This window comes from Dermochelys coriacea, chromosome 7, assembly GCF_009764565.3.
Source record: "Dermochelys coriacea isolate rDerCor1 chromosome 7, rDerCor1.pri.v4, whole genome shotgun sequence".
NCBI lineage: Eukaryota > Metazoa > Chordata > Testudines > Dermochelyidae > Dermochelys > Dermochelys coriacea.
In genome coordinates, this window is record NC_050074.1 from 39,664,259 (window position 1) to 39,680,405 (window position 16,147).

General features: G+C 41.4%; 1 protein-coding gene across 6 annotated transcripts in view; it reads right to left on the reverse strand.

The window, feature by feature from the left end:
- Positions 1-5,948: 5,948 nt before the first annotated feature.
- Positions 5,949-16,147, reverse strand: part of SLC6A1 (solute carrier family 6 member 1) — a 135,069-nt gene continuing 124,870 nt past the window's right edge. For all 6 annotated transcript variants that reach the window (XM_043518619.1, XM_038410844.2, XM_043518617.1 and 3 more), the window contains 2 exons: positions 11,787-11,954; positions 5,949-7,821 (listed from right to left, as the gene is read on the reverse strand). In XM_043518619.1, coding sequence (XP_043374554.1) covers positions 7,717-7,821; positions 11,787-11,954 — 273 coding nt within the window. In that variant the 3' untranslated portion in view covers positions 5,949-7,716. The remainder of the gene's footprint in view (positions 7,822-11,786; positions 11,955-16,147) is intronic.

Sequence of the window (16,147 nt, forward strand, 5' to 3'; positions counted from 1 at the left end):
AAGTTCCTCTGGAGGAACATGGAAATATCACTCTGCTAACTAGCTAGCCTTATACTAGAACTGCTTTCCTTGCTCATGTCTAGATCAGGGGCAATGCAATCCAGCCATTACTAAACAGGGTTTAGTATTAGGTTTGGAAGGGACCTAAGGAGGTCATCTAGTCCAACCCCCTGCTCAAAGTAGGACCAATCCCCAATTTTTGCCCCAGATCACTAAATGGCCCCCTTAAGGATTGAAATCACAACCCTGGGTTTAGCAGGCCAATGCTCAAACCACTGAGCTATCCCTCCCCCCAAACAATGCTACCACCTGCCCAAAATGTAACCTTTGCCATGTGATGTTTAATTTAAAGACACTAGGCCACAAAATACCATGAATGAGAATTAGACTTGATCAAAATTTTTCAAAATAAACCTGTTTTGGAATTGGGCAGGTAGCTAACATGCTTGTATCCACAAAAACAACAAGGAGTCCGGTGGCACCTTAAAGACGAAGATTTATTTGGGCCTAAGCTTTTGTGGGGGGTTTTTTACCCACGAAAACTTATGCCCAAATAAATCTGTTAATCTTTAAGCTGCCACCAGACTCCTTGTTATGTATGTGTTTGGAAGTTGCCTCCACCCTCTCAAATAAGTTCCATGTTCTGATAAAATTGTAAAATAAAGTAATTTTCCTCGTAGTGTTTTTTTGTTTGTTTGTTTGTTTGTTTTTAAGTAAAAAGGTGAGGGGGAGAAGGCCAGCATTGGAAAAAGGGGGAAATTAATTAAAGAAAAAACAAAAAACAGGAGCATGTTAAGACTCCAAAGCAGGGTTATGGTACACTCATAATAAAGCCAGCAGCAGCAGCAGCCTCGCTGTAGGCCTTGCTGTACTAGGACTAATTGGGGAAGTGCACCCTTTGTCGGGGAAGGTAGTATATGCACCAGCTTTGAAGCAACTGTTTTTCAGAGACCCAGGCAATTGAGAAAAGCCAGGCCTGGGGTTAATCTTCTCCTGCTTCCAGTTTGGGGAGAGAAGTAGCTGCCATGCCTCTGTGCATCCCAGACAGCATTTTAACATAAAGCTCATGATAGATTTCAGAGTAGCAGCCGTGTTAGTCTGTATCCGCAAAATGAACAGGATACTTGCGGCACCTTAGAGACTAACTAAATACATTTGTTAGTGTCTAAGGTGCCACAAGTACTCCTGTTCTTTTTGCTCATGATAGAATGCTTCATTCCATTACAAATGGCTTTCCCTTTGAAAGTACACACAATGAGGATTGCCTATTAATCACAAGGGTTTAGCTTTACAAAGCTGCCTAATTTTATTGGAGCTTGGTTGTCTAAAGCAGCTTTGAAAATCTCAGCCAATATGTATATATTTAAGGCTTTTCCACAGATTTTACTTGTGTGGCTTTTTTAAATGCCTAAACAAGACTGAGGCGCTCAAACTGTTTCTTTCACTGACACGTTTTTCATTTGGATTTTTTTTCTCCCGTGTTTCAACTTCCTAATGGATCAGCACCCACCATGAGTACTTTGTTGTTGGTTCATTGTCGTCTCTGATGTGGTAAACTCCTGAAATGCTGTTGAAATTTACTGCTCCATCACAGCTGGGAGCAATACATTGCTTTTTGTCCGCATCATGAAACATGATTTGGGTTTTTTTATTGATTGGCAATGGAATAATGTTTTATTTACAAAGAGGATCAGGTAATGCAAACCTGATACTTACTTTGGTGAATAACTCTTATACAAGTATATACCTTGGGCCAGATTCTCCATTGCCCTGTATTGTCTGTTGCTTAGGCCTTAATACAGCTAAGCATGTGTTAAAGTCCCTTCCTAATCAGCAAAGCACTTCATCCCATTGCCTTCAGTGCTTTGCTGAATCAATGTCTTATGCCTGTCCACTGTGGATACAAAATGCTTCCTATACAAGTTGCAAGGCAGTGGGGATCAGGCCAACTACATTCCCTGAGAATACTTGGGGAAGGGTTATTTACGGTAGTGAGGATTCCACAACTGGTTTCTACTAACTACCAGTAAGCCTGGTTCAGATGATATATTTGAATGTTAATTTGTAAATTGTATTGTGTGGTTAGCTGTTGAGTATTAACTTAAAGTATTTATTCCAAATAAAAACCAATAATGGGGACAGTTGTGTGCCACTGCTGCTGAAAGAGACCTGAAATAAAGAAACAATTGGTTTGGGAGGGGTTATACAACACCTTTACTAAAAAGAAAAGGAGTACTTGTGGCACCATAGAGACTAACAAATTTATTTGAGCATAAGCTTTCGTGAGCTACAGCTCACTTCATCAGATGCATTTGGTGGAAAATACAGAGGGGAGATTGATATACACACACAGAGAACATGAAACAATGGGTTTTATCATACACACTGTAAGGAGAGTGATCACTTAAGATGAGCCATCACCAGCGGGGGGGGTGGGGGAGGAGGAAAACCTTTCATGGTGACAAGCAAGGTAGGCTATTTCCAGCAGTTAACAAGAACATCTGAGGAACAGTGAGGGGGGGGGGGGGAGAAATAACATGGGGAAATAGTTTTATTTTGTGTAATGACTCATCCATTCCCAGTCTCTATTCAAGCCTAAGTTAATTGTATCCAGTTTGCAAATTAATTCCAATTCAGCAGTCTCTCGCTGTAGTCTGTTTTTGAAGTTTTTTTGTTCAAGGATAGCCACTCTCAGGTCTGTAATCGAGTGACCAGAGAGATTGAAGTGTTCTCCAACTGGTTTTTGAATATTATAATTCTTGACGTCTGATTTGTGTACATTTATTCTTTTACATAGAGACTGTCCAGTTTGACCAGTGTACATGGCAGAGGGGCATTGCTGGCACATGATGGCATATATCACATTGGTAGATGCGCAGGTGAATGAGCCTCTGATAGTGTGGCTGATGTGATTAGGCCCTCTGATGGTGTCCCCTGAATAGATATGTGGACAGAGTTGGCAACGGGCTTTGTTGCAAGGATAGGTTCCTGGGTTAGTGGTTCTGTTGTGTGGTGTGTGGTTGCTGGTGAGTATTTGCTTCAGATTGGGGGGCTGTCTGTAAGCAAGGACTGGTCTGTCTCCCAAGATCTGTGAGAGTGATGGGTCGTCCTTCAGGATAGGTTGTAGATCCTTGATGATGCGTTGGAGAGGTTTTAGTTGGGGGCTGAAGGTGATGGCTAGTGGCGTTCTGTTATTTTCTTTGTTGGGCCTGTCCTGTAGTAGGTGACTTCTGGGTACTCTTCTGGCTCTGTCAATCTGTTTCTTCACTTCAGCAGGTGGGTATTGTAGTTGTAGGAATGCATGATAGAGATCTTGTAGGTGTTTGTCTCTGTCTGAGGGGTTGGAGCAAATGCGGTTATATCGTAGAGCTTGGCTGTAGACAATGAATGGAGTGGTATGATCTGGATGAAAGCTAGAGGCATGTAGGTAGGAATAATGGTCAGTAGGTTTCTGATATAGGGTGGTGTTTATGTGACCATCGCTTATTAGCACCGTAGTGTCCAGGAAGTGGATCTCTTGTGTGGACTGGTCCAGGCTGAGATTGATGGGGGATGGAAATTGTTGAAATCATGGTGGAATTCCTCAAGGGCTTCTTTTCCATGGGTCCAGATGATGAAGATGTCATCAATGTAGCGCAAGTAGAGTAGGGGCATTAGGGGACGAGAGCTGAGGAAGCGTTGTTCTAAGTCAGCCATAAAAATGTTGGCATACTGTGGGGCCATGCGGGTACCCATCGCAGTGCCGCTGATTTGAAGGTATACATTGTCCCCAAATGTGAAATAGTTATGGGTGAGGACAAAGTCACAAAGTTCAGCCACCAGGTTAGCCGTGACATTATCGGGTATACTGTTCCTGACGGCTTGTAGTCCATCTTTGTGTGGACTGTTGGTGTAGAGGGCTTCTACATCCATAGTGGCTAGGATGGTGTTTTTAGGAAGATTACCAATGGATTGTAGTTTCCTCAGGAAGTCAGTGGTGTCTCGAAGATAGCTGGGAGTGCTGGTAACGTAGGGCCTGAGGAGGGAGTCTACATAGCCAGACAGTCCTGCTGTCAGGGTGCCAATGCCTGAGATGATGGGGCGTCCAGGATTTCCAGGTTTATGGATCTTGGGTAGCAGATAGAATACCCCAGGTTAGGATTCTAGGGGTGTGTCTGTGCGGATTTGTTCTTGTGCTTTTTCAGGGAGTTTCTTGAGCAAATGCTGTAGTTTCTTTTGGTAACTCTCAGTGGGATCAGAGGGTAATGGCTTGTAGAAAGTGATGTTGGAGAGCTGCCTAGTAGCCTCTTGTTCATACTCCGACCTATTCATGATGACGACAGCACCTCCTTTGTCAGCCTTTTTGATTTTGATGTCAGAGTTGTTTCTGAGGCTGTGGATGGCATTGTGTTCTGCACGGCTGAGGTTATGGGGCAAGTGATGCTGCTTTTCCACAATTTCAGCTCGTGCACATCGGCGGAAGCACTCTATGTAGAAGTCCAGTCTGTTATTTCGACCTTCAGGAGGAGTCTACCCAGAATCCTTCTTTTTGTAGTGTTGGTAGGAAGGTTTCTGTGGGTTAATATGTTGGTCAGAGGTGTGTTGGAAATATTCCTTGAGTCGGAGATCTCTCCGGTCACTCGATTACAGACCTGAGGGTGGCTATCCTTCAACAAAAAAACTTCAAAAACAGACTCCAGCGAGAGACTGCTGAATTGGAATTAATTTGCAAACTGGATACAATTAACTTAGGCTTGACTAGAGACTGGGAATGGATGAGTCATTACACAAAGTAAAACTATTTCCCCATGTTATTTCTCCCCCCCACCCCACCCCTCACTGTTCCTCAGATGTTCTTGTTAACTGCTGGAAATAGCCTACCTTGCTTGTCACCATGAAAGGTTTTCCTCCTCCCCCCCCCCGCTGCTGGTGATGGCTTATCTTAATGATCACTCTCCTTACAGTGTGTATGATAAAACCCATTGTTTCATGTTCTCTGTGTGTGTATATCAATCTCCTCTCTGTATTTTCCACCAAATGCATCCAATGAAGTGAGCTGTAGCTCACGAAAGCTTATGCTCAAATAAACTTGTTAGGCTCTAAGGTGCCAGTACTCCTTTTCTTTTTGCGAATACAGACTAACACGGCTGCTACTCTGAAACCTAACACCTTTACTGCGATCCTTGGTTATTGTGCAATTACAGGCAAATTATTGACTAATTTATAATTGCGCCATACTGATGGATAAATACCCATATACAGAGTGTGGTAACACAAATTTCTTAAAAATTTAGAATTTGCTTCATGAGATAAGAAATTAAAGCTATCTGAACAAAACTTGTTTTCACCTAGTGCAGGATATAAAAACATCACATCATTTAATGTATAATATAACCTTTATTTTTTTTCTAAACTCTTGGAAAGTTACATAACAACCGTGCTTTAATTATGACACCAAGTATAGACATTTAAAATGCATCTTAATTTATAAATATTTTACATTTGGTTCATAGAACAGGTTGCAATTTACTAAATAATACTGTACTCTTTTAAACAGGCTCTGTATATATTTTAGAATATGTATATATTACATATATATTTTTATATAGAGATAGATTTGCTTGGTGTTCAGAGAATAATTCCTTATTGCAAAAACATATATGATCATACAATAATTTTTCTTCTTTAGGGCAAATACTACAAAAAGATACAACTATTCACAGTTTACACACAGTAGTTCTACAACACTATTTTTTGTGCTATATGAGATAATAGTTTGCACAGAGCTCTGCTAAAGAGAAGGTCTGCCAAACATCTGTCAAAATTGTTTACAATTAAACGTTAAATACTGCATTTTTCTTAGAACAACATGGGACTTGATTACATTAAAGAGAAAGTTGGAATTTTTATCCTTTGTCTAATGAAAATCACAATTATCATGTGTATGTATGATGTATGGGTTCCCCCCACCCCCAAACCCTGAAAACTTACAAGGACTTTTGCATTTAGGTATGAATTCAGCTATAGACATTTAGAATGTATCTTAGATTTCAGAATATTTTTACAGTTGACCTACTGTATGAAACAGTTTAGAAGTTACTAAACAATACTTTGTGATTTTATGACATAAGTTGAAATATAGTATATATATATTTTCTACAATAATGTGCTTGACATTCTGAGAATAATACCTTATTGCAAGAACATATGTTTGTCACCTTCAGACAAAAACAACAAAAAACCCAACGTTCACAGTTAGTTAATATGTTTTTCACATAGTAGTTCTACATAAATTGTGTGCTATCTAACATTGTACGTTGCACAAAAGTTTGCTGAAAAAGCATGTTTCATTGCACAGTTCTGTCACAGTCATTTACAATCAATCATCAAATACTGCATTTCCCATAACTCTTGCCATCCTACTTTTATAGCTGCCAAATAAGAAACACTGAATAGGGCCTGATCTTGCATTCTCTACACAGGAAGAACTTTTATTAGCTTCAGTGGGAGTTTTAGCTGTGTGGGAAATTCAGAGTAATGGAGCTTTTTGTATTATAGCAATAACCTTGTGCCATCATCATCACCACGAACAATATGTATATCAATGAAAAAAATCAAGAAAATAAAAAAAAATGTCTTCAAAGTGCTAGAGTGGTCCACAACTTATAATTTACTTGTTAGTTACAAACTGTGTTGAAAGACCTTTAAACAGACTGACTACCACAGTCCATGATCTAAAGCCCAAAATTAGAATTATAGGGAGATGGTTCAATATTTAAACTATTGTTTTGGTTTCTATTTTGGTGGCAATACGATATTCTTGTTAATGGTATAATATAAACAGAAACATTACCTGGCTTCAACTATGAATAGTTTGTACTGCTTTAACCTGGGAATCTTAGTAAGAGCTCATAATAGTTTCATATTATTATGTATTTTGCTAAAACATTAAAATTAAACATTGTGCTTCTACAATGTGTATCTGAAATTTATAAATATAAAAATAGAAATAAAATGTTTTTAAAAGATTCAGTATATTTCTCTATAAGACTATATTATGAGTTTGTGGAAGTAAATGCAGAAAGCCGAAGTATAGATAACGTATTTAGCTAGTATGTAAGAAATTGTTTATACTGTATTTCTATAAATATTAATTGAACATGTATCAGGAATGGTTTATAACATACCTAAACTTAAGTTGCCTGAAAAATAATTAAAAGAACCAAAAAAAGAATAGTGTTTGCTAATATGAATTTCAGGGGCGAACTTTTCATTGGAAATCATCTCTGTACAAAATTATTTGTCTGTAAAAAACAGCTTTCAAATTTAATTGTACTTCCTGCAAAGTCAGAAATAACAGTCTTGGGATTCAGCTGTAAGAAATATTATCATTAAACTACTAAAAATCATCAGCACAAAACATCAAATTGTTATGCTAAAAGATAGATTAAAAATGTCCTGCACCTTAGTTTACAAATTCCAAGATAGTTAACTCTTATTGTGAAAGGATAAAAACATTAACAGTCTGTGGATTGCCAGAAAACATAACACTTCCAACATCTGAGCCCCCCAAATGGTTTGATCGTACCCCCATCAATTCCATTATAGTGGTGATGGTCTTTTTTTTTTTCTTTTTGCCACTAGAGGTAGGTAATTATATTCTCAGACATAAATTTGTGGTCATATTCAACCATTTTTTTTTCCAGAGTAGCATTTGTACCTTTCCAATACAGAAATTTAGATATATGCCTCTTTGTTTGCAGAGTTGCTTTGCTGGGCCTGGTCCGGACCATTTTCAGGATGAGTAATGTCTTCACTTGGCTGAATCATTACTTGGATGCGCTATTTAAAAAAAAAAAAAGAGTGAGAAGAAGTCACTGAATGTTTCTAAACATCTTTCTCTGGCCATTGCTTTTGAGAGAGACAAACCTGTCCATTACACCTGCTAATGCAAAGGTTTAAATATCTGTGCAGTCACATTTGCTAAACATCTTAGTAACAAACACCATTAAAAGTGATGCATCCGATGAAGTGAGCTGTAGCTCACGAAAGCTTATGCTCTAATAAATTTGTTAGTCTCTAAGGTGCCACAAGTACTCCTTTTCTTTTTTCATTAAAAGTGAGTATTTGGTCTCCTTAATCATGACAGGAATGGGAATTATTTGTAAATGGAATAAGGTGCATTAACCCAAAAACTGAAGCACTCAGTTAAGGATTCTTCACTAAAGTGCTTTAGTGGAATTTGGCTTCATCAAGATGAAAAGGGTTTCTGCTACGCAAATCACACTTTTTTGGAAACAAATCTTGTTCCAATTGTTGCATAAGGTGCAGCCAGACATCAGCGTACTTTGATGGTTTTGATTAGCTTTTGACATTGTGTTAAAGAAAACAATGTTTAATGTAGGTACATGACAATGAAGATTTTATTTCCCCTGCCACAATGTATGGCTTTAGACCTAACAGAGCTTTAAACAATTTGTAACTTTAAACAATTTGGCTTACATTGTAGATGATTACTATACCTTTTTCCTCCCTTCATGTTTTTATTACTCATGACATATATAAAAAATAAGGTGTCAGATCCTCAGTCACTTCCTGTTGCTCACTTGAAATCATAATCCTGCACTGATAATGTCAAAGGTACTGAGTGAGAGTTCTTTAGCAAAAGACTGGCAGGATTGAATCTGTGATCAGCAAGTAATTTTTAGAGCTGGTCAGAAAATGGAATTTCCACTCTGTGGGAAATCCCAACATTTAGACATTTGTTTTCATTCTGCAAAAAAGTGAAAAATAATCTTAACTAGAAAATGTTGACCCTCTACAGAAGTTCACTTAGAGTTTTGGATAAAGGTTAACATGGTTATAACTTTATCTGCATGGGTTGCCTATCTATAGTTAGCAGTCACACTCTATATTCAATTACTACTTATAGTTTATAAAGGGTTGATAAATGATGTTTCAAAAATAGCTAATCAAATGTTATAGATTGTTTGAGTCCAATTTATAACTACATACCATCTACTGCTATTCTTTTAAACATCTATAATGTCATGTCTGTAACCATTTATCAATCCTTTCTAAATAGAATTTTAAGATAAAGGGTAACCAAGTTGGTGAACTTCTGTCATGGTATCATATACACGGACGAAAAGCAGATCTGCTCCTAAGGTTCTATTTCCATGTAAATATCCCAGTACTAATACTAATTAGGCAAGAGAGATTCCAGAAATATGATACACCACCATTACGGACTCAAAAAATAGAAAGTTTTTCATAGTCTTCCATGAAACACCAGTGAGGGTTTAAGGCTAAGTAAAGACAAGTGTTTGGGCAGCAGATCTGAGTAATTTGTGAGACTTCACTAGTCGATTGAGCTTAGGGTCATCTGTCTTCTTGCAAGGATTGCTGTTTATAAACGGATTTAAGGAATATTCTAGAAAATCTGACATGACTCTGATAAGTTTTGGCTCCTACAGTCATGAAGGGAGGAAACATGTATTCCTGCAATTTTGCTGAAGAAATCTTTCTCTGAAACAAGAATCACAATGTGTCTCAGCACAGGAAGACGTAAAGTATGTGCTCAGATAAAATCTATTTGGTGATGTTGTTAGATAGTTATATAATGAAATATATACCATTTTGCCGTTCTATAGCAGCATCTGTCTAATGATCTCAAACAGCTTTAGAAATATTAATGGCATAAGCCTCTCAACCAACTGTTAAACTGGAAGTGCAGTGGTTAAGTATATACTTGCAGAATGAAAAAAAGACCTTTATTCAAGTTATTTAATTGAAAGACTAAACCGTGGTAAAGCATAATTGTATACAATGGACCTGATTTTGGGGGCAATTTCCCTGCTGCCAGAATAACACTGTGGGACATGGGGCAGACAGGCATAAATTAAAGCAGCCTCCAGGCTGCTCTAACTATGCCAGGGGCCAGAACAGCTCCAAGACTGGGAGAACAAAAAAATGGGCTAAGGCTTCCTTTGCTGCCGCCCCTGCCCCTGCACCTCCCATCCTACACCACATCTTAACCACACCACTGGATCTGGGACAGTATGTATGGGGATACTTTTGGGTGGTCTCAAGACAGATTTCTTTCTCTCAGGTTCAGAGATTAAGGTCAAAAGGGACCATTATGATCATCTAGTCTGATTTCCTTCATGGCACAAATGATGAAACCTCACCCAGTGATTTTTGCATCAAGCCCATAACTTCTGATTGAGCTATTGCGTATCATTTAGAAAAGTCTCCACTCTTGAGTTAAAAATCTTCAAGTGACTGAAAATCCATCACATCCCTAGGTCTTCACTTCCCTCATTGCTGGAGGATTTTGGCAAAATCTTTCAGGGTGCAAATAATGATATTGCACAAAGCTTTTCTCCCTCCCCAAGGGAGGGGCCCACTTCAAGAGGCAGAGCTGTCACTCAGATCATGGCCTCGTGTGATATCACTATCCCAGGGAAGTTAGGAGCCTATATATCTTTGAGGATCTAGGCCTTTCTAAATACACATTTATGATGTCACCTTCATACATGCTAAAGGAACTGGGACGAGCAAAACCAAACACTTTGCGTTGGCTTATATGTCGCCGTTCAGTGACTTGCTCCAAGACAGCAGGAAGTTTGTGGCAAGCCAGGAACAGATCTCGGACCTCCCGGCAAGGGGTCCTGTGCAGCATGTACTGGCCTATCCTCCAGCCTTTGCTCATGAGAGTAGTCACACAAAAATAATAGGGCTACAGCATGTGGACTCCAGTTACACCATGCGGGATTTCCAGTCTCATCAAGAGCAGGGATATAGGTAGGAGTGACCAATTTTTAATTCCTTGTGGGAATCATTATCTGTATCAACTTCTGGGGTTTTTATGTTTTTCAGCAGCAGCCAAGTCCTTCATGCATTACACAGGGAGAATTCTTATTCAACCTCACTGGGAATTTTGCCTGAGGAGGGACTGCAAGATAAGGCAGCAGAGCCCAGATTTTCCAGTCTGTTAAGGCCACTTTGTGCTGTTACATCAATGGGGCAGGAGGGAAGGAGGTGGTGGGTTGGGTTGGGGCGGGCTGGGGGCTTGGTGAAGCTGAGCTCCACTGCTGTAAGGGCCCTTATGCCAGCACCACAAGTTAGAGCAGGATCCTGGTCTACATTGTGCTGAGGGCAGGTAGCCACAACCATCTCGCTGTAGCCCAGAGCAGGTTGGATGCAGTGGAGAATTTGGGCCCAGGCCTTCAGTAACATCACAGTCAGAGCTTCAGATGGTGTCAATTTGTCTAAAGCCATTAGAGTCAAGGGAGCTATAGTGACTTGCTGACTTTTTTTTTTTCCACCAAATGCATCCGATGAAGTGAGCTGTAGCTCACGAAAGCTTATGCTCTAATAAATTTGTTAGTCTCTAAGATGACACAAGTACTCCTTTTCTTTTTGACTTGCTGCTGTTGATCTGGCCCCCCAGATCCCTAGAACTACATCAGCTTTATCACCGACGTATTGTGTTACAGCTGCCTACTGTGTTAGGAGTAAATTGCCCTTATTGGCCTAAGATCGGCCATTTTGTTTGCCATCGTCGTACTTTATAGCTGGCAGGCTTTCAGAGCCGACATTGGTATGGTAGCAAGCTATGTTAATATTTGATGTCTTCAGAAAGGAAGAGTAATCATGGTTTCCACATTCTTCCGTTTGCTGCAAAATGACTGAGTTAAGACAAATGATGCCAAAGCAACTAAGGTCACCAATCGCATGTCAAATATCACGGCATGTATAGCTTACAAAGTATAATCATTCACACATAAATAAAAAAGACTTACCTGTTTTAAGGAGCCTTTTAAGGTAAGAAACATGTATGCCATGTAACCTGGAATCAGCACCATAGATGAGAGAGCCATGAACCAGCCAACCCCTTGGCCCCATTTTGGGAAAACATAATTACCCATCTTGAGAGGAGTCATTTGCACAGCGCTGAAGATAAACACTCCCTGAAAAAAAATAGTGAGACTTGGCTGTGACCTACATTTGTTTCTGTGTTTTCTGAACCACTCTGCTGGACTTACTGGGCTCAATCCTGAGCCTGCCTCCACCCCCATGGAGAGGAGAGGAAAGGAAGGTTGGCAAAAAGTGTCCCCTTACTTCCTGTATGAGCTGCCCACATCACCAGACCCTGCTTGGGGATGGGGGCTAGCAACCACTGCTGCAAGGTGGAAGAACCTTAGCTCGGCCCTCTCCACCCCACTCTGTGCCAGCCAGCACTGCTGTGCCATTGCAGAAGGGGAAGTGAACTGAGGCAGGGAAACAGCGGGCATAGGTCACTTCTCCCGTAGAGGTAGGGGGAAGTAGAAACTGAATTCTGGCTGAGTCCCATTTTTGACCTTGCTCTGTGCTTACTGGGGTTAGATTACAAAACTCCAGTCCACCCCTGTGAGATACCAAGAAGCATTAGTTTGAGGAATGGGAGGCATTTAACTGCTTTTGACTTTTTACTGTAATACCCTGTAAAATGTTAAACAGTGTAACAGTTACTAAAAGAGATGTGAATTTGCGATGTACATACTGGCTGCATTGTGAAGTTGTGATGTGAATTTGCGATGTACATACTGGCTGCACTGGGCCAAAGTTTGACTTGTGATGACTAGCTCATGCCAGAAAACTAACAGCCCCTTGTAGCAGGCTGATGCGGAAGTTGTCTGTCTTTTGTTTAGTGTCCCTTCAAAAACCTCCCAGGCAGGGTCCAAAGATGCTCCATGACCAGAGACCATGTTCTGGCCTAGGAGTTCAGCTTTGGTCTGCATGTTTCTGTGCATAAACTCCTTGACCTTTTAGTATCCTCAGTGCATATTCCCTAGGCAGGTTCTCTCAGATCCTGGAAGGTATGCATGTGTGGAACTTAGCCAGAAGACAGAACAATGCTTTTGCAATATATATGATGATATAATTTAAGCGAAAGATGTTCTTTCTCTCAAATTATATTAGGCTTTTTCCAAAGCACCTGCCAGAATTTGGCCTATAGGGTTTTAATTAAACACAATTAAACACACTTGTTAAAAGGACAGAGCATCCTACAATTAAACAGCTTTGGCACATATTACAGCTGTCGGCCAGGTCACTATAACCATTCACTCAGGTCTAAAGCATGGCAGGTAGCATCTTAGTATTCCTTCATTTTGGGGCTATGTTGACAAAAACTAACTGAAAAAGAACCAGAGCTACGTGCTAGTATAAAATTTCATTGCTCCATTTAAGTTGATAGAGCTACACTGATTTATACCCGCTGAGGATCTGGCCACTTATTGAAGCTATAATTGCACATACAAAGAAAACAGGTTAGATTTTCACAAGTATGGCCAAATTTTGGTGTTTGTGCCTGCAGGGAACTGCTCATTCCCTCTTTTGAAAATGTGTCCCTAGTTTGTTCTTATTTCAGTTGCTGTCTAGTGTATGCATTGGATTTAGGGGATAAATATATTGCATGGGATTCTTGTCAAGATCTTACTTCTGTTCAGTTACAAGAACTGAGGCAACAGAGTGCAGAGAGGAGAGATCGTGAGTGTGTGTGTGGCAGTTTGGGTGAATGTCCCAACTCAAAAATGTTTTGAAAGACACCATTTCAACATTTTTGCAATAGAAAGTTTGGAGTTTTTTTGAGTTGCAATAACTTAGCCTAACTTTCTTTTAATCCCCTATTTGTTTAAACAGGTCGAAATCAAAGCAAAAACATGTCAATTGACATGAATTGAATACTTTTTTGGTTTAGTGATTCACAACAGTGACATTTTGACTCTCCAAACTAATTTGGGATGAGAGAATTTTTGAAATCTCCACTTCTCACTGGACAGGAAAACAGTTTTCTGTCCAGTTCTAGTGGGAGCGCAATCTACTGACACTGGAGGCTGAAGTGGAGTTGTTGCAGATTTTTGTCTATATCACAGAGCAAAACATGGAATGGCAGGCCAGTACCTCCACTCACCAGGTACAATAGGACTGACTCTTGTTGGTAAGCCAGAGAAAAGTTTTCAATATACTGTGTGTGGAATACCATTTGCTTTGTACCACTCTAATGCCATCTTGTACTAATTGAACTTGCACTATCAAGTGATGTCCATATCATCCCCCATTTATCTTGTTGAAAAAAATACCTTTTGATATTTAATGTAGTCATCTTTCTATAAATTCACCAAACACAAAGTCCTTTCTTTCCTAGCCTGCTGCAAGTGGCTAATGCAGCATACCTCAGGGGCAACCTTGTTAACTGAATCAAGAAAGCAAGCAAAGCTCACTCTGCTCACAAGTTCATCCTTTATTTGCAAAGGCCACATGTAGAAAGTTTTGCCAAAGAGGGAAATGTAAGCTGGCAGCTTTTAGATCACATTATCATCACCTGTGAACTCAACATGAATAATGGATTCCCAGAAATAAAGATTTTTACAATAAAAAGCAATTATGCTCCCCTCACTCCTTCCATTGCAATTTATACAGTTTCCCAAGCAATGTTTCTTTAATAATTATTTTCAGAGAATTGAGAAGTGTGTCACTGAATTTGGATGAGTACAAGGAACTCTCAGAGTACTGTGTGTCAGTTCTTTTTAGTATTGTTGATTTGTTTGGCTGTGGCCTTCAGCTATTACAAATGATTGCTCATTAATCCTTTAATGAGAAAGGTACAAACTTTAACTGTACACATGCCTTATATATGATTCCAGAATCTGAATGCATGCATCTGTATGTGCGCTGTGTCTTGCACACAACAAAGAGCCAGTTTCTGATTCCCTCACTCATGGTGAGTGGTATCTAAGTAATCCCTCTGGTTTCAAATAGGACCACTGGTGAAGTAAGGTGTTTTTATTTCAATGTAAGGATAGCAGAATCTGCCTCTGAATATGTAATAAAGATCTTCTTTCTAAATAGGTTGTGCCCCTGTAGTGGTGGGGTCACCTGCTCCTGCCTGGAAGGGCTTAAAACAGCCCTGGGAGAGGGCTGGGGCAGGGGCAAAACTGGGCTGATTGGGAGGCAGCTGGCCCTATAAAAGCCAGGGAAGCCGGGAGCAGAAGGACTCGCTGTAGCCTGGGAGCATGCCAAGGTACCTGAGGTGGAGCAGGGCTGGGGGAAGGCTAGAGGAGCTGGGGAGCTCCGGCTTGGAAACCCCCCAGGCTGCAGGCCTAGTGGAAGGCCAAATAGGTACTGGGGTTGCAGAGGGCAGCCCAAGGGGTAGGCAGAGGCAGAGGCAGCAGGTCCAAACCCCCCTTGCCTATGATGAATGGTGCTTACACTGCAGTCAGCTCTAGGGAACGGGGGCTAGGTGATGACTGGCTGTGGCCATAGACTGAGGCAAGGTGCGGGTAGAGGGTTGGGGGTCCCCCAGAGAGGGGAGACCCAGATCTGTGTGGGGTACTGCAGGTGGCATCACTGTGGTGTGAAAGGGGGCACCAGGGTCCAGGAGGGACTCGGGGCCCAGCGGCAAGTGGGACACCAGCCTGCAGAGGGTGCTCCAGAGGCTGGTATGCTAATTCCCTGGACAACCAGCAGGAGGTGCCACAGGGGTGAGTCCCGCCCTGCCACACATGGTGAAGAATGTGGGCACAGTCGATCCGCCCCTGATACAAAGGGAAAGTGCAAGGACAGCGCTTGCCACCTGGACATTAACAGTTGAAACAGGGGATGATGGAGCCTGGGTACACCGGGGTGTTCTACGGCGAGACCCCGGTTACTATCCCCTGGTCAGCGCCCTGGAGGAAGGGGGCTGATGACCTGCAGGGGGGGCCGGGAGACCCAGAACAGACTATGAGAGGTGCAATGGGCCCTTCAGGAACTGATGGCCCAGTTCGCGGAGGAACAGCAGGCCCTGGTAAAGCTCCTCTGGAAGGAATTCAGGAGGTGGAGGAGTCCAGTGCCAGAGTCAGGAGGCCTGGCACAGAACAAAGGACTCATTACACCTGTGCCAGGCGTAGCCATATAAGACAGGACTGTCCCTACTGGGTTGGCGGCAGGGTGCCTCATCCAGACAAGGGACAGCGGCAAGTCCCTCAGGCAGTCTGCTGGGTGAGGGAACCCAGGCGGCATTGCAGGCGTGTTGGGCCTGTGGGCCGAGGGGGCACCTATGGTGGGAGTGCTCTGCCCCAAAGAACACAGCCCAGGGCAACCCAGGGAGGGCTGGCCCAGCGAGGGACAGACCAAAGAA